A 27,863-nucleotide genomic window follows, 5' to 3' on the forward strand; every position below is an offset into this window, starting at 1 on the left:
TATTTGAATCGGAAATGAGAAAGAATGTCACAGCATAGTCCTTAGAGATAAGAATGGGTTAGTAGTCAGGAGACATTGCAGTATCTCTGTCTTTAGAAAAGAGGAGAGATTCTCAGATATTAATGATTTCTATTATACGTGTGTCCTTTTTTTGGATGAAAATGCATTTTTTTCATTTCTTTAAGAGATAAAATGCAGTTCCTTATTTTCAAAATATATTGGAAGCTGATTTATGGAAGTTACACTAAAGCAGGGAGACTAGTCCAGATGATTTCACTTAAACCTCCTAACATCTATATGAATAACAGCCTGCTCCAATGTTGCTGCTCAGTACATGTTTCAGTAATCCTCTCTCACCAGTACTAGAGAGGGAGCCTAGGTTACAGAGAATTACACACACACACACACACACACACACACACACACACACAATGACAGAAATGCACACATACATATATGTGAAAATATATTGCCACCTGCTGGTTGCATTAGCATTTTGTCTTATATACAGCTGGGACTTAATGAGTCATAATGTGACATACAGCAAAAGGTTATTTCTGAAAGAGACAAATGTTTGTATTTAACAGGTGAGAGGAATGACATGTGCCTCCTGTGTGCATAAAATAGAATCTACCCTTATGAAAACTAGAGGCATCTTCTACTGTTCTGTGGCCCTGGCCACCAACAAAGCACATATCAAATATGATCCAGAAATTATTGGCCCTAGAGATGTCATCAGTACGATACAAGTAAGTGCCAAGATTTTCTTTTTCTCCATTATTTCATTATCAACCAGAGCTTTTTAACAAATTGATTTGCTCAACTCAAGATTTCTTATTTATTCTCTTTAGTGTTGAACTATAATCTGCAATAATTATAGATGAATTAGCCAGTTCCCTGAAAATCCCCTAGAATCATTCTTTTCTGACTAGGCAACAGAGAACAGGAATCTGGGGTACTTTATATGACCCTTCATATTTCTCCAAACAAGATTTGTCTCCAGATTCAGTCAGGAAGACTTTTTGAGTAAGTTGACTTCTCCCACTCTATCTTCCTGACCTCCTGCTGGCCGTCCTTGTCAAAAAAGAGCAGGACAGGGACAGCTAGGTGGCACAGTGGATAGAGCACTGGCCCTGGAGTCAGGAGTACCTGGGTTCAAGTCCAGTCTCAGACACTTAATAATTACCTAGCTGTGTGGCCTTGGGCAAGCCATTTAACTCCATTTGCCTTGCAAAAAGAAAAACCCTAAAAAAAAGAGCAGGGCATAGACATGAGAGACATTTATCAGGTATGACATGTGGATAATGCTAGGATTGTGCTTAGCCTTGAAATGGATATGGAAAAGTAAAAGAAATTTTGATAGTAAAGTAGTAAAAGAAAATTTGGCAAGAGACAACTTTCATGGACATCACATGTGAAAGTACATGACTATTGTTTATGCATTGGAAAAAGGAATTGAAAGACCAAATGCCTATCTATATAGTTGATTTCTCTTCTATTCAGCAATTTACTGTGTTCATCTCTAAATGAGATATTCATAGCAAGAAAAACTCATTTAAGCAAAACCATGCAAATGAGCCTCTTCCTATAACAAAAATATTGCCAAACCCCAATGAATAATACCTCATCTCTCTTTCTTTTTTAGGTTTTAGAATTGTTTTTAAGTTTTTATACAATAGTAATTTCTCAGCATACTGAGCCAAATCACTTAACTCTCCCTGGGAACAAAGAAGAGTGAGGCAAAACCACTAGATTGACAGATTGGTCTGATGTTCCCATAATCCTCCACCTCTCACCTGACAGGAAGAAGTTTTGTTTTAACATTTTTTTTAGAACCAGGATTGATCATTGCAATTAATCAAAGTTCAGCTGCTTTTTACTCTTTTGTTTTTTCATTAATATCATAGTAGTCATTGATACTAGATTTTTCTCTACTGGTTCCTTGTACTTCATTCTGTTTCTGTACAGTAAAGGAACTAGTCAGGTTTTTCTGATTTCTTCATATTTTTTGTTTATCTCATTTTATCCTCACAACAACTCTGGAATATAGGTACTATTATTAACCCCTTTTTCCAGTTGAGGAAACTGAGGCAAACAGTGTATCAATGACTTGCCCAAGACCACACAATAAGTATCTGTAGTTGTATTTGAACTCAGGTCTTGCTGACTCCAGGTACAGCATTCAGTCCATTATATCACCTAACTACCATGGATGAGTACCCACGATGTTCATAGTTTTTTGGTTGCCACAACAAAATGCTGCTATGGAGTATGTTGGTATAGTTGGGAACTTTCTTTTTGACCTTGCTATATTGTTTTGCATTGGAATTAGTATTGTAAAGGGTATAAACATTAAATGACTTTTCTTCATTAAAGGCAAATTGTTGCTGTGTGGCCCTGGGCAAGCCACTTAACCCCATTTGCCTTGCAAAAAAAACAAACAAAAAAAAGGGCAAATTGTTTTACTGAAAGTTTGGGACCAATTAATTTTTTTTATTTCAAAGGTATTTTTTTAACGATTTTATTTATTTTCAGTTTTATAATTTTTCCCCTAATCTTACTTCCCTCCCCTCACCCTCCACAGAAGACAATTTGCCAGTCTTTACATTGTTTCCATGGTATACATTGATCCAAATTGAATGTGATGAGAGAGAAATCATATACTTAAGGAAGAAACATAAAGTATAAGAGATAGCAAGATCAGACAATAAGATATCAGGATTTTTTTTCCTAAATTATTTTTTTTATTTTTTATTTATTTTAGATTTTTCAAGGCAATGGGGTTAAGTGGCTTGCCCAAGGCCACATGGCTAGGTAATTATTAAATGTCTGAGGTCAGATTTGAACCCAGGTACTCCTGACTCCAAGGCCAGTGCTCTATCCATTGGGCCACCTAGCCACCCCCTTTTTTTCTAAATTAAAGGGAATAGTCCTTGGTCTTTGTTCAAACTCCACAGTTCTTTCTCTGAATACAGATGGTATTCTCCATTGTAGACAGCCCTAAATTGTCCCTGATTGTTGCACTGATGGAATGAGCAAGTCCATCAAGGTTGATGATCACTCCCATGTTGCTGTTAGAGTGTACAGTGTTTTTCTGGTTCTGCTCATCTCACTCAGCATCAGTTCATGTAAATTCTTCCAGGCTTCCCTGAATTCCCATCACTCCTGGTTTCTAATAATTCATGTCCCATGACATACATATACCACAGTTTGCTAAGCCATTCCTCAATTGAAGGACATTCACTTAATTTCCAATTCTTTGCCACCACAAACAGGGCTGCTGTGAATATTTTTCTTTTTTTTAATTTATTTTTATTAAAGATATTATTTGAGTTTTACAATTTTCCCCCCATTCTTGCTTCCCTCCCCCCCCCACGGAAAGCACTCTGTCAGTCTTTACTTTGTTTCCATGTTGTACCTTGATCCAAATTGGGTGTGATGAGAGAGAAATCATATCCTTAAAGAAGAGAAGAGAAGTCTAAGAGGTAACAAGATCAGACAATAAGATACCTGTTTTTTTCTAAATTAAAGGGAATAGTCCTAGCACTTTGTTCAAACTCCACAGCTCCTTATCTGGATACAGATGGCACTCTCCTTTGCAGACAGCCCAAAATTGTTGCACTGATGGAATGAGCAAGTCCTTCAAGGTTGACCATCACTCCCATGTTGCTGTTAGGGTGTACAGTGTTTTTCTGGTTCTGCTCATCTCACTCAGCATCAGTTCATGCAAATCCCTCCAGGCTTTCCCCGAAATCCCATCCCTCCTGGTTTCTAATAGAACAATAGTGTTCCATGACATACATATACCACAGTTTGCTAAGCCATTCCCCAATTGAAGGACATTTACTTGATTTCCAATTCTTTGCCACCACAAACAGGGCTGCTATAAATATTTTTGTACAAGTAATGTTTTTACCCTTTTTCAATCATCACTTCAGGGTATAGGCCCAGTAGTGGTATTGCTGGATCAAGGGGGATACACATTTTTGTGGCCCTTTGAACATAGTTCCAGACTGCTCTCCAGAAAGGTTGGATGAGTTCACAGCTCCACCAACAATGTATTAGTGGGACTAATTAATTTATAGCTCCTAAAGAAGTATATAAGCAAGCCCATGTGTCCATAGTCCCTATGAGAATGACTCTTATATGAAGTAAACCTCAGAATTGTTTAAATTTTCATTGATCTTATTAATGATTTGGAACATTTGTGATTTATCTATTTCAAGTAGAATTCAGTATAACAAACTCTACAGCATTGATTCTGAGTCTTTTTGGTATAAGATTGAAATTTTTTTTCCCAATTACATGCTATGATAGTTTTTCAACGTTCATCCATTTACAAATTTATGAGTTACACAATTTTCTAACACCCTTCCTTCCCTCCCCCCCTCATTTGTGCTTAACATTTTCATAGTAGTCTTTTTATGTAAGAGGAATTAGACTTAAGGGAGAAGAAAGAAAACTTGGAGATAGGAAGGAAAAATATAAAGGAAGTTTTAAAAAACTGAACATAATATGCATTCAGATTCCGTAGTTTTTCCCCTCTGGATGTGGATGGCATTGTCCATAGCAGGTCTCTCAAGGTTGTTCTTGGTCTCTGAACTGCTGAGAGGAGCTGTATCCATCATAGTTGATCATCTCACAATGTTATTGTTAATGTTTACAATGTGTAACTCTTGGTTCTGAGCATTTCCCTCAGCACCAATTGATGCAGATTTTTCCATGTTTCTCTAAAGTCCAACCATTCATGATTTCTTATAGAGCAATGTACTCCATAGCACTCATCTACCATAACTTGTTCAACCTTTCCCCAATTTATGGGCATCCCCTCAATTTCTATTACTTTGACACTACAAAAATAAAATGCTATAAATATTTTTGAACATGTGAAACTTTTCCCTTTTTTATGATTTCTTTTGAATATAGGCCTAGTATTGTTATTGCTAGGTCAAAGTGTACCATCAGTTTTATTGCTCTTTGGACATAGTTCCAGATTGCTCTCTAGAGAATCCATTTTTAACATAAAAACTTTGGCAGATCCCTACAAAGAAATGTTACTATCTGTTAAGGAACAAAAATAGATATAGCAAAAAGTTATTGTGAGTTCAATAACAATTTGAAACGAATTTGTATTTCATTAATTATGCCAGCATCCAGACGTAAAAATGGAAAAACACGTGAGTGAAACACATAGTCTATTCGCTTTTCTCTGACAGTTCAACCTCCTCTATTGAGTCATTGAATGAGAAGGAGCCCTAGTAAACTTCTGTTCCTTTCTCTGCCCAACTTCTTGTCCTTGGATCACAGGTTGATGTCTGTGTTCTAGACTAGGGCTGTCCAATCTTACTTTTAAAAGTTTTTATTGAAACAATAGACAATATATTTTGATTTGCCATTTTAGTGAGAGCTCTGCAGTAGCTCAACTTCATTTACTAAAGCATTTAGTAAACTCACAGAGGTCCATATCAAATCACACTGTGGGGCTGTATTTTGAACAGCCCTGCTCTGGATCAACCACAGAGACACTCCATTGACATTTGTCTTACTTGGACTTGATCTGGACTTTGGACTTTTTATCTCATAGAATGTAATGTGAACATTTGCAGAACATGGTTATAGGGGAGTGGGAGGTTTCCCATTCCCCCTTGCTGTTCCCTGCACACAAGAAGAAAGAAAAGCAGTGTTAATACTGGTGCCTTGCTACTCCACAGAGGAGACTTCTCTCCTTTTCCACTTAGCAAGATTCAGTGGTCTTCATTGTGAAAGACTTTGTTATTTATTGTACATATCTTAGGATGGCAAATCTTTGCTTTTATATTTTTATTTTTATTTTTTGCCAAGTTTACAATTCATATAAACACTATCTAATCCAGGTGCTAGATCAGAAAAGATAATGGATGGCAAAGCTTTTTGTTAGTAAAATAGCAACTCTTGACATCTAGATAGCACTTGAAGGTTTGCTTAGTATCTGAAATTTATACCAACTTAGTGACATCACGGGTGTCATGATTATTCCCATTTTACAGGTAAGGAAACTTCACCTCAAAAAGGTGTCAGACTCAGGTTAGGAACCCAGGCTTCCCCTCATTTCTTAAAAAAAAATGTAACCAGACTTTATTGACAGCAATTGAATGGCCTTTTTTTTCCTGTCTCTCATCATGATTGTTGCTGTCATCTGATGAGACTTAGTTGTCTGGTTCCTTTTTTCCTTGTTCTTTTTCGTTATGACAGAATGGGTTTTGTAAATTGTCTTTTCCTGAGACACTAGGAATAGTGACTGGTACCCAAGAAACACTCACCCTGTAGTTTAGTGTTCTATCAAACCTAAGTCTTACATGACTTAATGTTCCTGGTTTGTACTGAGGATGCATGACTTTATCTGGGTAGAAGATGTGCACATCAGAGAATTGATCAACAGAGAACAGCAGCAGCACATTAACTTATGACTGTCTCTACCTTTCTATTGACCAATTTTTGAGACTGCTTCCTCAGTAGGTCTTCAAAGCTTAAGTATATAAGAACATGCCAAAGTGACAAATCATGCTTTTATGTGTATTCCTAATTGTTTGAGTTGGCAAGAAGAAGGGAGATTTAATTATCTTTTGATGAATGGAAAATCATTAATAAATGAATGATTGTCCTTCAGTTGGCTAAACCAAATAGGTGGAGAACCGACAGATAAGAAAGAGGAACCATGCCCTAATTTTTGCTAAATGATTATTACATATCAATTATTCCCTTATAGAGGAAGTGCTTATCCCTTTGAGAAATATGATTATATTTTACATAAAAGCTTGACTAAAAATCTCCCTAGTCACATATTTTAAAGTAATTTTCTCTTGTCTTTCTTTAGAATTTAGGTTTTGAAGCATCTTTAGTCAAAAAGGATCGATCAGCAAGCCACCTTGACCATAAACGAGAAATCCAGCAGTGAGTAATTCCAAGTGTCTCATTCCAATTTTGGACTTTTCATTCAGTGTTAGCATCCATATTTGAGTGTGGATGTCAGTATTTTCCTGGGTGAAGTGGTCACAGGTTCTTGTCTTTGTCTATTACATGTGATATGTAATTGTTAGCTACCTACAAAAAAGATTTTTTTTCCTTTTCTTTCTTTTTTTTTTTTAATTTTAAGGTGGAAACGAGCTTTCCTTGTGAGTCTGTTTTTCTGTATTCCTGTGATGGGACTGATGATTTATATGATGGTGATGGACCACCATCTTGCTAGTATTCACCAGCATCACAACATGACTGAGGAAGAAATAGCAAACTACCAGTCCTCAATGTTTTTGGAGCACCAGATCCTCCCAGGACTGTCTGTCATGAATTTGCTGTCCTTTTTATTGTGTATACCTGTTCAGGCAAGTGAAATGTGGATATATTTGTATACTGTGAAAACAGTCAAAGCCTCTGACAGAGAAGCTTATTTTCAAATGTAAGCAGGAAATTAACCCCAAATTCAATCTTTAAATGAGACAAAAATAATATATTGAACAATTAAATCTAAATTGGATAATTTTTCTTTTAAAAGCAAGGCAGAATGCTGTTTGTTATCAAGGTAGGAAACAAAGCATGAGCAATTACTAGCTTTAGTATTTAAATCTGTCAGTACATATTACATGTTATATGTGTTATTTCTCTGCAGAGCTTCAATCTAATCACTTAAGCAATAGATTTTAGAGTTCATTGTTTCCTGAGGCACTACCATTAGACCATTAGACAAAGTAATCTTGAAATTTGAACTGAAAAGGGCAACTGTACCTGAGGGGAGTTCTTTTTTTTTTTAATTTTAAGTCTGGATCCCTCAATTCATCAAAATTAAGGACACATTTCCAAGTTATTTCTGCTTAAGTCTACCGTAAGGGAAAAAAGAAAACATCTACTAAATTGTATATCCTGTGAAATAAAACTTGTTGAAGCCTTAGAAAAAGGGGAAGTTTTATATACAGAGTGTACTTGGCAAGAGAATGCAAGTCTCTTCCTGATGCATGTTTGTTCAAACATAATAGAAAAATCCCAGGACCATCTACTTTGTCAATTTAACAGTTCTTGCTTTCCTTTGGAAAAAACAAAAGGTTTATACTTTTGAAGGTCCCTGTAGAGTACGTCATCATAGTCCTTGCTCAAAGTCTTTTCTTTGGCTCTAAGGCCAAGGTTGGCAAACCATGATCTGAGAGAGTCAAATCCAATAATTATCACCCTGCTTTCCCCTTGTTTTTGGACAGCTGATAAGTTATGAATGGTTTTTACATTTTTAACTTGATTTCAAAATGAAAAAAACATTCTTAGCTTTCAGTTGTACCAAAACAGGTGGAGTTTACAAGCCTTTGGCCTAAGAGTAAACCCAAAGCTATTGCCTTCTAGTTCTTTCATATGGCTGTTTGTAACTCACTAGGAAAAATATCTGTGGTTCTTTGCTGTTGCAGTTTTTTGGAGGCTGGCATTTCTACATCCAGGCATACAAAGCCGTGAAACATAAGACTGCTAACATGGATGTGCTCATTGTGTTGGCGACCACCATTGCATTTGCCTACTCTCTGGTGATCCTCCTGGTTGCGATGGTTGAGAAAGCAAAAGTGAACCCCATTACATTCTTTGACACTCCACCTATGCTGTTTGTCTTCATCGCACTGGGACGCTGGCTAGAACACATAGCAAAGGTAAAAGGAATCAAGTGAGGAGGGCAATGGGATAGAAAAATGTTCTGGATGCCCATTTAAAGAGTCATGAAAATTTTTCTGATTTGATCTACTTTTAGTCCCCAGACTACTTTGTTGCTACAACTATTTTGTCATCCCAGATATTAATGTTATTTTACTTTGATTCCTTTAGCATTGTTAGTTACTAGATAAAATTTTCCTTTTTTTCCTTAGGGGAAAACATCAGAGGCTCTTGCAAAGCTGATTTCACTACAAGCTACAGAGGCAACCATTGTAACTCTTGATTCAGATAACATCCTCTTGAGGTATTTGATAATTCTTCCTCTGGAATTCTCACATTTGGCTTCATTTCTGGAGTGTGATAAAATTCCGTCAACAGATATGAAGTTTCAATAAAAGACAGTCCATGAGGGGTGGCTAGGTGGCGTAGTGGATAGAGCACCGGCCCTGGAGTCAGGAGTTACCTGAGTTCAAATGTGACCTCAGACATTTAATAATTACCTAGCTGTGTGGCCTTGGGCAAGCCACTTAAAAGCCACTTTTTGCCTTGCAAAAAGACTAAAAAAAATAACTAAAACTAAAACAAAAGACAATCCATGAAATTGTCTTTTGCAGTTCCATCTCTGACCATGTTCTTAGAAACTGTGTTTCTGTGTACAAAGCAGATGGGAGAGATGTGGGAGGAAGAGGATGTTGTCATGAGAACTTTTCATGTTGATTGCTTTCCAGTGAAGAACAAGTGGATGTGGAACTTGTACAACGAGGAGATATTGTTCGAGTGGTTCCAGGGGGCAAGTTTCCAGTAGACGGTCGAGTTATTGAAGGTCATTCGATGGTAGATGAGTCCCTCATCACAGGTAGGGCTTTTCAGGGGCTTGGTAAAGGACAGACAAGCCACAGACTATGGGATATTTTCAATCAATTGGTTAGATTGAATAAGTATTTATTAAACACCTACATTATGCTGAGATAGACAGATGAAATGACTTGCCCAGGTTCATATAGCTAATGAGTGTGAACTCAATACTTCCTGACTCCAAGTCCAGTATTCTCTCCATTGCATTGTCTTGGGATATCAAGAGAAGGAATGGAAAAATTCCCTCTCTCCAGGGACTTAGGTTTTACATGTCACATTTACAAATCTATTTGAAATAGCTACAAAATAGATAGAAGGGGGGTGGCTAGGTGGCACAGTGGATAGAGCACTGGCCTTGGAGTCAGGAGTACCTGAGTTCAAATCCGGCCTCAGACACTTAATAATTACCTAGCCGTGTGGCCTTGGGCAAGCCACTTAACCCCATTGCCTTGCAAAATCTAAAAAAAAAATAGAAGGTAGTTTTGTAGGGAGCTAGTTTAGGGCTACTTTGTTTTTTTCCAGAAGTTTTAGGGGAATGAGTACATTATGATCACTGAGAATCATGATGCTATGAAAATAATTCATCTAGCTAATTTCACCAAGCCCATTTGTTATCAAAATATCCTTTGTTTGCTTGGGCTTGGGCTCTTGTGAATATTGGAATGGATAGCCAAAGAAGTCTGTGGAATCGCTCTGTCTGATAGAGAACCTAATGGGTTCTGAAAGATTATTGAACAAGTACATTCAACCTTGTCACCTATCCCTGGTGTGGTTTTAGCAGTGCTCTGCTGCATACCTTCTGTGGACAGCTCACTGGTGCTGGGAAGTATCAAATTTAGATAAGATATGAGTCTTGCCTTTATCTTATAGCCTAGTATGGGCAAAATAAATTAACATGTGTCACTATAAATCTATCATTTTTTGCTCAATGTCTCAATTGCAGAACAAAATGCCTTTCAAGGTCTCAGGGAAATTTTTATTGAAGTTGGGATAAAGAAAAAGGTAAGTTAGACTTCCTGGAGGAAATAGTATTCTCTTGGGTTTCAGAAAATACATACAGGAATTTGAATGGATGCAGAGGGGAAGGAAGAAGGCATTTGAGGTGCAGGAAGCAAGGGTGCCTCCATTGAGGGCTCTTTGAGAGTGCCCATGCAATAGCTTTGTGGAACCTACAGAACTTGACCCACACTGGAAAGACTGAGGTAGTCTAAAATTGGCCACTCATCTTTAAGCAGTCTGGGATTAGGGATGATTGGGGCCAAGGTGGCACTGCTGGAGCAATCTCACATGAGAGCCTAGACTTTAAGCCTGTTCAGGCCTGGATCTATATCTCTAGACGTAGCCTGGAACCATCCTTTCGGGAAAGGAGTGTATGCATTATGAGGAGAAAGTTAACATTTACTAGGCATTTATTTACAAAGATTCCATCCACAGTGAAAATAATTTTTGATAATTACAGACAACACATCTACCCCTGGTTTACTTTGTTTAGAGCAGTATGGTGAGAAGAATACTCAACAGGAGTCCAAGCTCTGCAACCCCCCCAGACCAGCTCACTGTTTCTCTTATAGCCTCTTAGTCTCTAAGGCCCCCTCCAGATCTAATAATATCTGTTATATAGATGAGGTCCCTTTCTACCCTGTGTTCTGAGGATCCTTATGTTTCATTCTTGATTTCAGTGGAGTAGAAGGTCTCTAATAATTGGCTGCAATTTTCATATAATAGTGTATAAGGGAAACTGTCAGTAGTCAATGAACATTTATCATCAGTACCCTCTGTCCCTCTGATTGAAGGGTAGAGCCATGAAGTCCCAAACCTCCATTAAAGAAGAAGCCCAGCTCAGAAGCCCATCTTTTCATTCTCCTCTGGCTGCACTATGTCAGAACTTCTCTGAGATTTTTTCTAGTCACTTCCTGAGCCTGCCCCCCCATCTCCGCCACCACTTTTGTTTTCAGCTCCTTTTGTGTATTATCTTCCTTCCTTAAGTTTGGAAGCTCCTTGAACAACTGTCATTCTTTTTTTACAGTAGGATTTCCAGTGTTTAGCACAGTGCTTGCCACAGAGGTGCCTGATAAATGTTTATTGTCCATTGAAAACTACTGGTTTTGTGACCCTGAGCAAGTCATTGAACCTCTTAGTACCCCAGAAAGTTCTCTCAACCTGAGTTATTTTAAGGGTTGCACCCCTGCATTGGCAGAGTGTTTTTCTTGAGAGTTCTCTATGCTGATGAGACTACAGATTCCAGGCAGAGAAATGAAGTCTAATTGAGGATTGTCAAACTCCCTGAGAACTCCCTCCTTCTTCCCTCCTTCTTCAGGGGAAGCCATGCCTGTGACCAAGAAGCCAGGCAGCTCAGTGATTGCTGGCTCCATTAACCAGAATGGGTCACTTCTCATCCGAGCAACCCATGTTGGAGCAGATACAACACTCTCTCAAATTGTCAAGCTTGTGGAGGAAGCGCAGACATCCAAGGTGACTGGGCTGGACTGGAGAAGCCAGTGTCTCCTGGAACGTTCTTCAGAGATAGCTATGGGCTTGATCTGGTTCAAGTAGTAGCCTTGAAAGACCTCTGTAGGTATTTTGGGCCAGAAGTCTATGCAAAAATGGTCATTGAGTGCCCACTCTGGGCAGAGCATCATCATAAGCCCTAGGGAGACAGGGCAGACCATTTGGTTGCTGCTAATTTTTTTCATTGTTAATTTGGGGGTCAAGAGGAGATGTTTCTCATTGTGAAGACTAATGGACTGCCTTCTGTGGGGGGTAGGGAGAAGGGAAGCAAGATTGGGGGGAAGTTGTAAATAAAATAAATATAATCTTTCTTTTAAAAAAAGAGATGTTTCTCCACAATGCCAATCATGTACTAGAAAAAAAGAGGAAAAAGATTCGAAATTAAGTCTTTTTTTTTCATTTTTAAAATTGCAGGCTCCCATCCAGCAGTTTGCAGACAAACTTAGTGGCTATTTTGTTCCTTTCATTGTTATCATCTCTGTGGTTACCCTCTTGGTCTGGATCGTGATTGGCTTTATTCATTTTGAAGTTGTAGAAACCTATTTTCCTGTAAGTGGTTTGTAAAAACTTTATTTTTTTTATTGAGAGGAAGTTTAACATTTTCTTGTCTTTTTGTAATTAATTATGTTGGACATTGCTTTAGCTGAAATCGGTTTGTGAAAATCTCTGGTGTATATGAAGAGAAGGGGGAAATCAGGAGTTCAAGGCTAGGAAGGCCATGTTAGGCATTCAGATTAGAATATGATGTTCCTTTGGCATCTTAGTTTAGGAATTTTTTTTCATTTCTAACTTCCCCAAAACCTATACTGTCCTTTGAAAATTTGTACAATCTATTTATTTTTTGAGCATTTTTATCTTTATTTCCTTTCTCATAATTTTCTTTGACAAGCCTCTAAAGGATATTTAAGGCCTCTTCTTTCTTGCTTTATGTATCTGATTTTATGACAATCTTCGAAATGGAGTGTTGAAGAAAGGGCATATGTAGCCTGTGAACCAGAAGACATGAATTCTGAGGTCTGACTCTACTCCTAACATAAAGTGACCTTAAAAAAAATCCCTTTCCCTTTAGTTGTCTGTCTTTCCTCCTATATACAATGAAGTTTGATGAGATGATTTCTAGGGTCCCTTATGTCTCTCAAATTCTGTATTTCTGTAACTTCTGGCTTAAAAGCAAATTAGTGGCAGAGAGTGTTTATTAAAAGTCCAATGGCTATAAATGAACAAGAGACTGTTATTTTATTCTTCAGAGGGAATCGGCCTCAGGGCATTGCTGCCAGATCCCGAGGTTACTGAATAGACTAAATGGAAAGAACTGTATATTTGTCTTATGTTTCTAGTCTTTTTGTGGAATCTAAAAAGAAGACAGATTTTTTTAAAATGGTTTGTACTGATCAAGCACATGCTTAACTGGAAAATTTCTGGGGCATATTTTGAAAGCTGTTTCTTAGCAGGAAATTTCTGTTCTGTTTTAGGGAGGGTGAGTGACTTTGCAGGATTTTCCCCAAAGGTCATTTGTTTATCCTCATCCTTAAAATCACTGAATGCTACCATTTCCCTGACTAATGAAGAAACTCAGCTCCTAATACTAAGTCTGCAGGGATTTTGATGGAAATTTAGATTTGGAGCTGGAAGGGAAATTACAGGTAGTTTAGTCTGACTTGTGAGTCAGTCAGCAAACACTCATGAAACATTCCCTGTGTGCCAGTAGTATATTAAGCACTAGAATACAAAGAAAGGGAAAGACATGGTCAATTGAGACCCCACAAGTCAATTGCAGAATGAGAATTTGAACTCAGGTCTTCTGACTCCAAATCTGCCACTCTTTCTTTAACACCACTCTCTCTCCTTTTACTCCAAATCCATTATTGTTTGTTTGACTTTGTCATGTTGTCATATAAATTAGAGTTCGTTTTTATAGATTCCAGTGAATCTCTAACTTCCATGCTCATCTCCGTTGCAGATGTAATTGAGTTTAATTAAGTGCTCTGACCCTTAGTGTGGAATTTTCCATTTTTAGCAGTGTCAAAATGAAATCCTAAGAACATTGGCCAATCTAAGAGTTGACTTTGATATAATTATTATCCAAAATGAAAAAAATGTTTCTTCCTAGATTTTTCTCTTGTAATGAAGAAAATGTATGTATTTGTAGCCAAGTATAGAAGCTAAGTTTACAGGTAGAATTCTAATGTCAAAGCATACTCCCTTCCCATTGTTCTTTTCAGCACTATATGAAGCAATAATGAGATTATTTTCTTTCTTTGCAAGGGCTACAACAAGAGCATTTCCCGGACTGAAGTGATAATCCGCTTTGCATTCCAAGCTTCTATCACTGTGCTGTGTATAGCCTGCCCTTGCTCTCTGGGTTTAGCCACTCCCACTGCTGTTATGGTGGGCACTGGGGTTGGAGCTCAGAATGGCATCTTGATCAAGGGTGGAGAGCCCCTTGAAATGGCCCACAAGGTAAGTGAAGAATAGGTACATCCAGCTGGCTCATGCAGAACTTTGGGGGCCAGAGTATGGCCCTATCATCTGCACTGGAGGCTTACTTAACCTGAACTTCTTTTCTGGGCCTGTTCACTCCGTTACCTCATACAAGAAGATGAGGACCATGGTACTGGCTCTACCTGCCTCCTAGACCCTTTTGGGAATAGTGTGCAGCTAACATTGAAGCTTTCTAAATGTGAAGGACTATCGGGGATCTCCTGTTATTCCTCTCCTTAGAGTAAGCTGTCTGTCATAGAATCTCAAACCTGTTCTTTTGATTACCTTCTTGCCAGTATGAGAAAATTCTGAGAGAATAAACTCTACCTATATATAAACCGATATAATATAGGTAGGCAATAGGCAAATTTGAGCACTGTGGGAGATGGAGCCCTGCTTCGGATGGAATCTGAACAGTTGTCAAGCCACTCTGGTACTGGGGCTCCGTTTTTGTTTCAGTCTGCTTCTGCTCCCATTCTCACCTGGTCTACTTGAGTGCTATTTCTTTCTTTTTTTATTAATATTTTATTTTATTTTTCAGCATTCATCCACATGCATATTTATAAGTTAGACAATTTTCTTCTCCCCTCCCTTCCCAACCTCCTCAGCTGTGAACAGTGTAGTGAACATTGTACATGTACATTTGTGTTTAACATGTTTACATAGTCATTTTTCTGCATGAGGAATTATAACTAAAGGAAAAGAAAGAAAAACCATGGCATAGAAAGGAAAAACAGAAGAGAATCTTTTAAAAAGTAAACATAGTGTTCATTCAGATTCTGTAGTTTGCTTTTTCCTTTTGTTTTTCTTCATTTGGATGTGAATGGTTTTATGCATAACAGATCTCCTAAGGTTGTGCTAGCTCTATGAACTACTGAGAGTTGCTGCATCCATTAAAGTTGATCAATTCACAATGTTGTTGTTAATGTGTACAATGTTCTCTTAGTTGTGCTGCACTATTTTGAATCTGAGATTCCATAGAACTCTCTGGCCTGCCTGTGAAGTGGGTTTCTGCTTCCCCACCTCTATTTACTCAGTGCCAGGCTGCCCTTGATAAAGGGTCTAGAGCAGGACTTCTTCACCTTTGTTGTGATAACTTGGACCCCTGGGAAGTCTTGAAAAGCCTCTAAGCCCCTTCGCGGAACCATGTTTTTGAATATATAAAGTCAAATGCACAGAGTTACAAAAGAAATCAATTATATTGAACTAATGATGTCCCCCTTTTTTTTCTCCTCCAAGTTTACAGAATCCCTGAACTCTGCCCCTGGACTCCCTAGGGAGTATACGAGCCAGGTTAAGAAGTCCCTGTTCTAGTTGTTTAACACATGTGTACAGTCATTAGCACAGTTATATGTAAAGGGGGTGAGGGAGGAATAGAGATGATTTACTCCAGCTCTGAGTCTCTTCTTCTTCCTCAGTTCCCCCATCTTCCCATCTGCCCCAAAATAATTGAAGGGAAGCCCTGTGTGTGTGTGTGTGTGTGTGTGTGTGTGTGTGTGTGTGTGTGTGTAAGAAGGTATTGTTTTTGCCAAATATGGAATGACCTTTCTCACCATAGCCAAGTTGATGATGGTAAGGAGTACCATGAAATGAATGTCATGATGCATCTGACTTTTGCAGGTAAAGGTTGTAGTGTTTGATAAGACTGGAACCATTACCCATGGAACCCCGGTAGTGAACCAACTGAAGGTTTTAGTGGAAAGTAGCAAAATGTCGCGCACTAAGATCCTAGCTATTGTGGGAACTGCCGAAAGTAACAGTGAGCATCCACTGGGAGCAGCAGTGACTAAATACTGCAAACGGGTATGAGATGTTCCTTGTTTTCTAACATAATGATCTCTGTATGTTGTATCTGCACAGAAAGCCCAATACATGAAATGGAATTAACTTGGGGGTATTTGAGTATCATGACTGTGTATCATTTGTATGAACTAATAGAACCAGATGGCCATGTAGTAATGCTTAAACCTCACTTCTGCTCTTGGTGAGCACATCTCTTTATTTTTTTCCTCAATTTTATTTCTCTTTACCCTTCAACTATAACCACCCAGATTTTTTCTACACAAATTTTGTGGTAAAAACAGGGAGAGATACTGAGAGCCTGGGAAAAGAGAAGAATGTTAACAGCCTGTGAGTTTCCTAAGGGCAGGCACTCGATCTTACATACCTTTGTGTCTTCCCCAGTACCAAGCATAACCTGGCACAGTCTAGACACTGAACTACCCGAATGAATGAAAAATATTTGGGTCATTCATGGCCATAGCACCATATGATAAAGAGTGCTCCACTACATTGGTTTTGATTTGTTTTTGAATCAATCAAAAAACATTGGTGAGCTTCCTGAATCACTTGCAGTATATGTCTGATAATTCATGATTAAATACAGGTTAAACTATAGTATTTACACTGGCTCAGACTAAATGAAGACCTTGCAACATTCTGAAGAGGAAACAACATCCTTCTGGTTTTTGTTTTATTTGGTCAGGAGCTGGCCACAGAAACCTTGGGTACCTGCACAGATTTCCAAGTTGTCCCAGGCTGCGGCATTAGCTGTAAAGTAACCAATATTGAAGCCCTGCTCCATAAAAGTGACTGGCAAGTTGAGGCAAATAATCTGAAAAATGCATCCTTGATGGAACTTGATGCCAATGATGGACAACCCAGTCATTCTTCTTTGATTATTGATGTCCAGAGACCCAGTAAGTTACTTTCCATTTTGTTTAGTGCCAGTTGTAGACTATTTGAGGCCAGGTAGTAGACTTTGCAACCTTGATGTCTTAAGATTAGAAACATATCAATTTGTTAACTATAGCTTATTTCTTCCCAGATTACCAAGACTACCACATAGTTAATTCTAAGTGTGTCTTAGCCTTATGTTGAACCTGAATTAGTTGATACATTGCACGAACTCACCAATGATCTTCATAAACATTCTGAGTCATTTGCATATGTATGAAATATGTTTCTATATGAATTATATTTATGATCTCAAAAGATAACATCCATTTTTTGCTCCATATATGATTTTTCTTAAAACCAAAAATAAACAGAATGCTATGCAATAATAGCACAAGATTGGATAAACATAATTTGCTTTCTTTCTTCCTTCAGCTGCTTCAAATGCTCAGAAATACACAGTTCTCATTGGGAACCGTGAATGGATGAACCGAAATGGTCTTGTCATTAAGAATGATGTGGATAGTGCAATGATTGAGCATGAGAGGAAAGGCCGGACAGCTGTACTGGTAGCCATTGATGGTAAGAGTTTTCTCCAGCTTTGCACTGATACAGAAATACCAATCATAATTTAGTAGTTAGTTATGTTGCTCTGGGCATATTTTTGAGAGTTTCTGAATTCTTCCTGGGAGAAGTATTCAGCAGTAACAGGACCAGCTAACATTTGAATACAGAGAAAAAGCAATGTTTCAGTTCATTGATAATTCCATTGTTCTGCTTTCACATAATTGAATTCTCTTACATTTGCTTTTGCCTGAACCATTCTGTACTTCTCTGACCTGTATTTGATGGTAATGTCTAATAGAACAGAAATGAAGTATCACTATATTTTGATTTATTCTTCCCATTCAATATTTTATTATGATTATGTTAGGTCTGGGATGAAGCTGCATCATAGCACTTCATCTTCTATTTGTAAATGGGCCACTAAACAACTCAGTCTTCTAATGTGAAGTGAACTTTCTGTGACTCTTCAAATTAACTATGTTTGGGACTATTAGCAGATAGCTGTCGGAGAGAAATGAGAGGCTCTTTTATTATTCATCGCTGTTTTCTTCCTCATTCTCCTTTTCCTGCTCTCTTCATTTTTGGCAACATTTTGATAAGGAAAAATGAAGATTACTTGCTAGTTTTGCATTCTAGACTTCATATGCGACTCACAGTCATTTGATTTGATATGTCCTGACCAAGGCAGGGCATCAGTTGATTGGAATTCATAGCTTTGGGTTGCTTATGTACTAAGCCAAATATATTTTGTCCATGGCACTGTTTTAGGTGTGTTGTGTGGGCTGATAGCCATTGCTGACACAGTGAAGCCTGAAGCAGAACTGGCTGTCCATACACTGAAATCTATGGGCTTAGAGGTCGTTTTGATGACTGGAGACAACAGTAAAACTGCTAGGTCTATTGCCTCCCAGGTGAGTTTCACATGACTTTTTTTTCAGGAAAGGGGGAAGGTGAATCTTCTGCTGCATCTCCCCCTTTTTTTACTCTCTACTAGAGATTAATCCCAGAGCCCACCAATCAGCATTAGCTATTTCTAGTGTTCTTCCTAACTGAAGAGAGAGAGAGAGACAAGGAAGATAGGATAGTGCCTTAGCAGATGGGGAGCATCCCTTAGAACAACATTGGTTCAGACCATGATGGCTGTTCTCTGCAGTTTAAGTGTTTGAGGTGGGAGAGTGAAAAACTTTCTACTAAGTTCTGTAGCATAGGACATTTGTGCTACACCTAATCCTGATCACTCAGTGACCAAGTCCTAACAAGCCTTCCTTCCCTTCTTCCCCTTCCTTTTGATTCCCTTTGTTCTCACTTTAATTCAGGCTCTCATTGCCTCTAGTAAAGATCTCTAGTCTCTAATTCTTCCTGTGAATCATTACCAGATTAATCTCCTTAAAATAGAACCTTGATCATGACACACTCTATCCAAAAAGCCTACTGTGACCCATTATGGTCTGCAAGATTAAGTCCAAACTCATTGTCTATGCTGTCAAAGTTCTCCAAATTATTGTCCTCCAGATGAGTAGGCATAAAAGTATTATATTACAGTAGAACACTAGAGATCTTGGAATCAGGAATCCCAGGTTCGTGTTCTGGCTCAGATGACTTGAACATTTGCTTTGATGGCTGAGGGCAATTTGCTTAACTGTTTGGGGTTTTTGCAAAACAGGATCAATATTAGAGTTTTGTGAGCTCAGGGCTTTGTAAACATTGAAATCCTTAGAGAAGTAAGAGGAGGTTCACAGAACCTCTCCGAGTCTCAGTTTCCTCATCTTTAAGACAGGGTACCTAGGAGGATGGAGGCAAGACAGCAGAGGAAGACAGGCAGGAACTCCCCTGAGGGTCCCAAATTCCCTTCCAAGTAGCTTTCAAATAACATGTCAAAATGAATTCCGGAGTAGCAGAACCAACAAAAGGGTGAAGTAAAACAATCTTCCAGTCCACGACAATGTAGAAGGTCGGCAAGAATGGTCTTTTTTGGGGCAGCTAGGATAGAGCACCAGCCCTGGACTCAAGAGGAGCTGAGTTCAAATGTGACCTCAGACACTTTATAATTAATGACCTAGCTATGTGACCTTGGGTAAGTCACTTAACCCCATTGCCTTGCAAAAGCTTTAAAAAAATGATCTTTCTCACTAAGGTGAGAATGAAGCACAGTCTAACACAGGCTGCATGCACCTAGGCAAACTAGGAGCAGGCTTTGGGGGCAACTGAATCATCCTCCCCAAGATAGTAAGGGTGTTGGACAACTGATGAGAAAGAGACTATCAGGAATCCTTTGTTAGCACTGGGTACAGGACTCTTTCTTGCTCAAATATGGTTCTGGGTGGCAGTCCCAGGGTGAGGAGGAGCACTAGTTCGCTAAAGCATGTAGCTGCTGGGGAGTGGGCATCCTGGTCACAGTTCCAGGGTGGAAAAGAGTACTTCTGTGTTCACTCACAGATGAGAGCACAGGATAATAGTGACCTCACTTCTCCTAAGTTCATACCATCTTAGAAGAACTGAAAACTTACAGACCTCTAGAACTAGCTCTGAAAACTGTAGCACCAAAAATCCTGATGCTTGGAACAGTGCCCTTTCCACCCCAGGAATAGAACTCAATTTTTTTTTAATTTTTTGTAGTTTTCCCCTTAATCTTGCTTTCCCCCCACCCCCACAGAAGGCATTCTGTTAGTCTTTACATTGTTTCCAGTGGTATACATTGATCTAAGTTGAATGTGATGAGAGAGAAATAATATCCCTAAGGAAAAAAATAAAAGTATTGTGCCTGATTATTGCACTAATGGAATAAGCAAGTCCATCAAGGTTGGCCATCCCCCTCATGTTGCTGCCAGGGTGCACAATGTTCCTCTGGTTCTGCTCATTTTGCTCAGTATCAGTCCATGCAACTCCTTCTGGGCTTCCCTGAATTCCCATCCCTCCTGACTTCTGATAGAACAAGAGTGTTTCATCGCATACATATGCCACAGTTTGTTAAGCCATTCCCCAACTGAAGGACATTTTCCTTAATTTACTATTCTTTGCCACCACAAACAGGGCTGCTATAAATATTTTTGTACAAGTGATTTTTTATACATTACTAAAATACTCTTAAGAGCAAACATAATACCCCCTCCCCCCAAAAATATAGACCCTCATGAGAAATAAAGTAAAGAGAAAAAAAATGTTCTTCAGTTTGAGTTCTGATACCATCAGCTCTGTCTCGGATGGATCCCATTTTTTATGCTAAGTCCATTATAAAAGTTACTTCCATATTTTTGCACTGTTGCTGTTGCTAATTGTAATTCCCTCCATCCATTCCTCCCCACTACCATATATTATATTTTCTCTCTCCTTTCACTCTGTCCCTCTTCTAAAATGTGCTGTAGGGTGGCTGAGTAGTGCAACAGACTGATCCTGACCCTGGGGCCAAGAGACCCCGAGCCCACATACCACCCCTAAGACCCAGCAACCACCCGACCCCATGGTCCCGGACAAGCCACCTAGTCCCTTGCAAGAAGTAAAAAAGAAAATGTGTTATATCTGACTATTCTCTCCTATGATCCGCCCTCTCCTCTATCACCCATATCCCTCCCTTTCCCCCTTCCCCCCTTCCCCCTTCTCTCATTTTTTACTCTAGATGTCTATACCCTATTGAGTGTGTATGCTGTTTCCTCTCAGCCATTTCTGATAAGAATAAAGGTTCTCTCATTCCCCCCCTCACCTTCCCCCCTCCCATATCATTGCAAAAGCTCATTGTAGGGGTGGCTAGGTGGCGCAGTGGATAATGCACCAGCCCTGGAGTCAGGAGTACCTGGGTTCAAATCCAGTCTCAGACACTTAATAATTACCTAGCTGTGTGGCCTTGGGCAAGCCACTTAACCCCATTTGCCTTGCAAAAAAAACCCTAAAAAAAAAGCTCATTGTAAAATACATACATATATATATATATATCTTTTATACAAAATATCTTAGCCTATTCCACCTCTCCTTTCTCTTACTCCCAGTGCATTTCCCTTTTAGTCATTAACTCCATTTTTGCAATATATTGTATCTTCAGATTCAGATCCCTGGACTGGGCTGGGCTGTGCTGCGGTGGCAGCTTTTTCCCAACCCCTGGTCCTGGTGAAACATACCTTTCCTGTGGAACTTCTAAGTTATCTTGGACTGGGAAAATGTATTCCTTCAGTCTTTCTGTGGGCTCTGCCCCTCTAAATTTTGGCTAGAGTCATAATTTGTTGGCTTTTGGAATTTGGGGAAGAAGGAGTTTCTGGGAAATGCTGTCTTTATGCCACTATCTTGGCTCCAACCCCCATATAAAGTTAAAATTTAAGAGATAGACTGAAAAAAATAAGCAAAGAATAACAACAAAAAGAAACAGATCATAAAAAACTAGTATGTGATAAAGTCAAAACACAATCTCAGAAGACAAATTGAAGCAACTATATACAGAGATAGGGGGAAAATGGGGAAAAGAAACTATAGTGATGCAAGTGATGCAAGAAAAGCATGAAGGGGGGCAGCTAGGTGACACAGTGGATAGAGCACTGGCCTTGGAGTCAGGAGTACCTGAATTCAAATCCAGCCTCAGACACCCAATAATTACCTAGCCGTGTGGCCTTGGGCAAGCCACTTAACCGCATTGCCTTGAAAAAAATCTAAAAAAAAAAAGCATGAAGAAAGATTCAACAGCTTGGGAAAGGAAACACCCAAAAACCTGAAGAAAACAGTACCTTAAAAAACAAAATGGACCAAATGGTAAAAAAGGCACAGATATCCAGCAAAGAGAAGAACTCCTTAAAGCGCAATTGGTCAAATGGAAAAAGAGGTACCTTCACTAAAGAAAAGAACTCCTTAAAAAGAAGACTTGATGGGGCACCTAGGTGGCGCAATGAATAGAGCACCGACCCTGGCATCAGAAAGACCTGAGTTCAAAAGAAAACTTGACCAAATGGAAAAGGAGGTACAAAAACTCACTGCAGAAAATAATTTCTCCAAAATTAAAATTAGACAAATCAAAGCTAATGACTTTGTAAGACATCAAGAAACAATCAAACAAAATACAGAAAATGAAAAAATTAGAAGAAAATGTGAAAGATCTCACTGGAAAAACAACTGATCTGAAAAATCAATCATTGAAGAGACAGTCCAGAGATAATATTGGCCTACCTGAAAACTATGATAAAAAAGCCTACACAACATCTTTCATGATATTATAAAGGAAAACTGCCCTGATATCCTAGAATCAGAAGGTAAAATAAAAATGGAAAGAATCCACCAGTCATTTCCTAAAAGAGATCCCAAAATGTAAACTCCTAGGAATTATAGTCCAGTTCAAGTCAAGGAAAAAATATTGCAAGCACCCAGAAAGAAACCATTCAAATACCTTGCAGCCACTGTCAGGGTAACACAAGAGTTAGCAGTTTACATTAAAGGATCTGAGGGCTTAGAATATAATATTTCAGAGAGCACAAGAGCTAGGATTACAAAAAAAAATCACCTACTGAGAGTATAATCCTTCAAAGGAAAAAAATGGATATGCAGTGAAAAAAAGGACTTTCAAGCATTTCTGATTAAAAAGACCTCAACCAAAAGAAAATAGACTTTCAGATATAAGACTTGAGAAAAGTATAAAAAGATAAATGGGGGGGGGGGGGGCGCTAGGTGGCTCAGTGGATAAAACACCGGCCCTGGAGTCAGGAGTACCTGGGTTCAAATCCGGTCTCAGACACTTAGTAATTACCTAGCTGTGTGGCCTACTTAGTAATTACCTAGCTGTGTGGCCTTGGGCAAGCCACTTAACCCCATTTGCCTTGCAAAAAAAAAAAACCTAAAAAAAAAGATAAATGGGAATGAGAAAGAAAAAATCATGAGGGAATTTCATTAAATTGTTCCCATTCCTATATAGAAAGATGATACTTGTAACTCCTAAGAACTTTATCCTTATTAAAACAGAAGGATTGTACATAAAGGGCATAGATGAGTTATGATGGGATGATATGAAAAAATAACATTAAGGAGTAAGAAGAATTTAATGGGAGATGGGTAAATTATTTCACATAAAAGAAGTATGAAAGGACTTATACAGTGAAGGGAGATGGGGGTATAGTAGACAATACTTAAACCTTACTCTCAATGGAATTGACTGAAAAGGAATAGCATCCACACCTAGTTCAGTAAAGAAATCTATCTTGCCCTACAGGGAAGTAGGAGAGAAAGGGAGTAATAAAAGAGGACATGGATTGGGAGAGGCAATTGGTCAGAAGCAAAACACTTGAGGAGGGACAGTATGAAAAGAGAGAGAGAGAAAAGGATAAACAGAGGAAAAAATAAGTAATCATAACTCTGGGAAAATCTTCATAGTAAGTTAGGTATGTCCTTACATGTATTAGATTGACTAATATTGACAGAAAAGGAAAATGATCAATTCTGGAATGAATATGAGAAAATAGGGACACTAACTGGTAGAATTGTGAACTGATCCAACCATTCTGGAAAGCAGTAAAATCATGCATACTCTTTGACCCAGTAATTTCACATAGCTAGAGCTAGCTAGCTAGCTAGCTAGATAGACAGATAGTTATAGATATATAGATATGCATTTAGATACATTCAAAAATAGTTCTAGCAGGTCTTTTTATGGTGGCAAAGAATTGGAAATCAAGGGGATGCCCATCAATTGGGAATGACTGAGCAAGTTAGAGTGTATGAATGTGATGGAAGACTATTGTGCTATAAGAAGTGAAACAAGCCTGATTTCAGAAAAACCTGGAAAGATTTATATGAACTGGTACAGAGTGAAGTAAACAGAACCAGGCAACAGTAACAACAGTTTTGTACAGTGCTCAATTACGATTGGCTTGGCTGTTCTCAGCAATATAGATGATCCAAGACAATTCCAGGAGACTTAGGATAAAAACTGCTACTTCCAGAGAAAGAACTGATAGAGTCCAAATGTAGATCAAAGCATTATTTTCATTTTATTTTTCTTGGGGGGTTTTTTGGTATGTGTTTTCTTTGAAACTATGACTAATATAGAAATTTGTTTTGCATGATTGCACTTTGTATAAACTGTATCAAATTGCTTGCCCTCTCAGTGAGAGAGAGGAAAGAGAGAGAGAGAAAACTCAATTTTTTTAAAAGAATATTAAATTGGAAAAAATAAAATATTAATAATAAATTCCCTTAAAAATAATAAAATAAATTGGGGTAGCTAGGAGACATAGTAGATAGAGTACAGTCCCTGGAATCAAGAAGATGAGTATTCCTGAGTTCAAATCTAGACTCAGACAGTGTGTGGCTCTGGACAAGCTACTTTACCTTGTTTCCCTCAGTTCCTCATCTATAAAATGAGCTGGAGAAGGAAATGCAAAACACACCAAAATCTTTGCTAAGAAAACTCCATATGGTGTTATTGAGAGTCAGACACGAATAAAAATGACTGGACAACAACAAAAATGAGGATAAAAATAATGCCCATTTCTCAAGGATTTTGTGATGACTAAATAAAACTATTGTATCCTAAATGTCTTCCTCAATGTACTATAATCTTTCTCCCTCCAGGGCTTTTCTGGAACTCTTTTCCTATACTCTTTTTTGGTTCATTTTTCCTCTCCAAGTTCTCTTCCCCACCTTCAGTGCCTTTCTCAATCCCCTCTTCCTCTGTGAAACTATGCACAAATGCTCAATCTCACATGGATCGCTCCATTTTCTAAAGCTCTCAGGACATTTATGGTCCAAACCACTTATTTTCTCCTCTCTATTTTGAGTTAGTCTTAATCCTGAACTAGATGGTAAGCTCTTTGTCTTCTACTTTTTGCTACCTAGTACAGTGCCTAACATGCCGATTGAATTAAAGAAGCATTTGTTTCCTTTCCCTAGGTGGGCATTAAAAAAGTTTTTGCTGAAGTCCTTCCTTCACACAAGGTTGCTAAGGTGAAACAGTTGCAAGAGGAAGGGAAGCGTGTAGCAATGGTGGGAGATGGGATCAATGACTCCCCAGCGCTGGCTATGGCTAATGTTGGAATTGCCATTGGCACTGGCACAGATGTAGCCATTGAAGCTGCTGACGTGGTTCTAATAAGGGTAAGTCTTGTGACTGGACCTTTTAGAGAAGCTAACTCATCAGATGTTGAGAAATCCAGCTACTTCCCTGTTGAGATAACTCGTGTCATAAGGTGCTGAACTTGAGGTCAGGAGGGACTCAATTTGGATCCCATCACAGACACTGAGTCAGCTATGCAGCCCTAAGTGGGACACAGAATCTCTCTGAGCTTCAGTTTTCTCCTCTTTAAATAGGGACAAAAGTAGTGTCTACCTCCCAACGATTTTGTTAAATGAGATAGCATGTGTAAACCTTTGCAAAAGGGTTTTGCAAACCTTAAAACACTAAATGAACATCAGAAGTTGTGGTTATACTTTTGTGCTGCTCTGCTTTGAATGGTGACAATTCAGGGTCAGGGCTTTAGGATGTGCTTACTAGTTAGTTATTCTTCTACTTTTCTATAATCTAAATGAAAAAGGTAAACGAGGTAGAGAGTAAAGTACCTTTCTCATGAGTTCAGAAAACTTCCATGTTTGGCGTTCATGGCACACTCACAGTCCAATATTTGTCCCTGTTTATTGTCAACATGAACTTTGGTATCGAATATTAGGTGATAGGTACATGAGAAAGGTGATGGACATGGAAGATTTCTTGTCACTTGCCCAGCTTTCCTTTAAATATTTTTTTTTGAAGTTTTGTTGATGCATTTTGTTTTGATACCACAGTTGTCTCCCCATCCTATTGAACCCTCTTTTGGACCAAAGAAAAATATTTAAGCAAAATTGGTAGACCCGGCAACCAGATGCGACAATGTCCTCTACTCTGTTGTCAAATAAATTTTCCTCAGGTGTAGATCTGACCACGTCGTGTTCATATTCAGTAAACTCCATTGGCTTTGTCACCTCCAGGGTCGAGCTTAAAATTGATAGTCTAAGCTCTTCCCATCCTGTTCTCCTACCTTTCTAGACTTCTTTGACCTTACTCCCTTCTAAATGCTGCAGTCTAATGATACTTGCCTTCCAGCCGGTCCATCTCCCAATTCTGGGATTTTTAGTGTCTGACTCCATGCCTGGAATGCTCCCCCTCCATGTGTCTGCCTCCTGGATTTCCTAGCTTCCTTCAAGTCCCAACTAAAATCCCACTTTTTGGGAGAGCTCTTTCCTGTACCCTCTTGATGCTGGTACCTTCCTTTGGTCGATTATCTCCAGTTTATCATGTGTATATGTATTTTGACAATACTTGCTTTCATGGTACCTCTACCATTAGACTGGGAACTCCTTGAGGGCAAGGACTGTCCTTTGCCCTTTTTTGTATCCCCCAGTACTTAGCACATTGCCTACAGGTCACATGGCATTCACTTAATAAATGTTTATCAATCAACTGACTACCTGACTGTGCATACCACATTCCACATCTGTAGTTCCCGACATTTCTGCTGAGATGAGAAAGTTGTATACTGCTTTATAAATTTTTCAAGACCAAGATTGTCTATTGCAGTTCATCAGTTTAATTGTCTTTTTGTTTTATTTTGTCCATTATTGTAATCATTGTGTGTGTTATTCTTCTGATTGTTTACTTTGATCTGTACCAGTTCATTCATGTTGCTCTAAGCTCCTCATACTCATTGTTTCTTAGAGCAAAATATTTCATTATACTCATATAATACTATTTGTTAAGCCATTCCCTGTTTGATGAGTACCCACTTATTTCTGGGTTTGTTTGGGGTTTTTTTTTTGCTGCCACAAAAGACTTGTCATGAATAGTTTGGTAAAATGAAACCTTTCTTTGTCCTTAACCTCCTTTTGCTCATTTTTTTGGAAATGACTTACCATCTTGTTTCATCTTCATATCCTACAAATTACATAGGTTGACTTCTAATAAAATCCTATTATTCCAAAAAAATTATCTGAAGCTTGCTAAAATGACATTTGACTTATATTACCATGTACAAACCTAAGTACATTTTCACAGCTTCAGGAAAATTTTCTGAAAACCAGTTTTGCATTTCCAAGGTTAACTGTCAGATTTGTAATGAACGATATTATCATGAGGGAATCATCATTTTCCCTCTGTAAGGAAACCAAATAATTATAAGTGACGA

The 27,863-nt window shown here is 38.5% G+C and overlaps 1 protein-coding gene across 1 annotated transcript in view; it reads left to right on the forward strand.

Annotated features, from left to right (window-relative positions):
• Positions 1–27,863, forward strand: part of ATP7A (ATPase copper transporting alpha) — a 116,198-nt gene that overhangs the window by 82,378 nt on the left and 5,957 nt on the right. Inside the window, exons 7-20 of the mRNA XM_074205999.1 lie at positions 588–749; positions 6,854–6,930; positions 7,133–7,358; positions 8,424–8,657; positions 8,871–8,962; positions 9,387–9,514; positions 11,831–11,985; positions 12,436–12,570; positions 14,287–14,481; positions 16,123–16,305; positions 16,988–17,201; positions 17,614–17,760; positions 18,514–18,656; positions 25,600–25,803. Of these exons, the coding sequence (XP_074062100.1) occupies positions 588–749; positions 6,854–6,930; positions 7,133–7,358; positions 8,424–8,657; positions 8,871–8,962; positions 9,387–9,514; positions 11,831–11,985; positions 12,436–12,570; positions 14,287–14,481; positions 16,123–16,305; positions 16,988–17,201; positions 17,614–17,760; positions 18,514–18,656; positions 25,600–25,803 (2,295 nt within the window). The remainder of the gene's footprint in view (positions 1–587; positions 750–6,853; positions 6,931–7,132; positions 7,359–8,423; positions 8,658–8,870; positions 8,963–9,386; positions 9,515–11,830; positions 11,986–12,435; positions 12,571–14,286; positions 14,482–16,122; positions 16,306–16,987; positions 17,202–17,613; positions 17,761–18,513; positions 18,657–25,599; positions 25,804–27,863) is intronic.

The sequence above is a fragment of the Macrotis lagotis genome, chromosome X (assembly GCF_037893015.1).
Source record: "Macrotis lagotis isolate mMagLag1 chromosome X, bilby.v1.9.chrom.fasta, whole genome shotgun sequence".
NCBI lineage: Eukaryota > Metazoa > Chordata > Mammalia > Peramelemorphia > Peramelidae > Macrotis > Macrotis lagotis.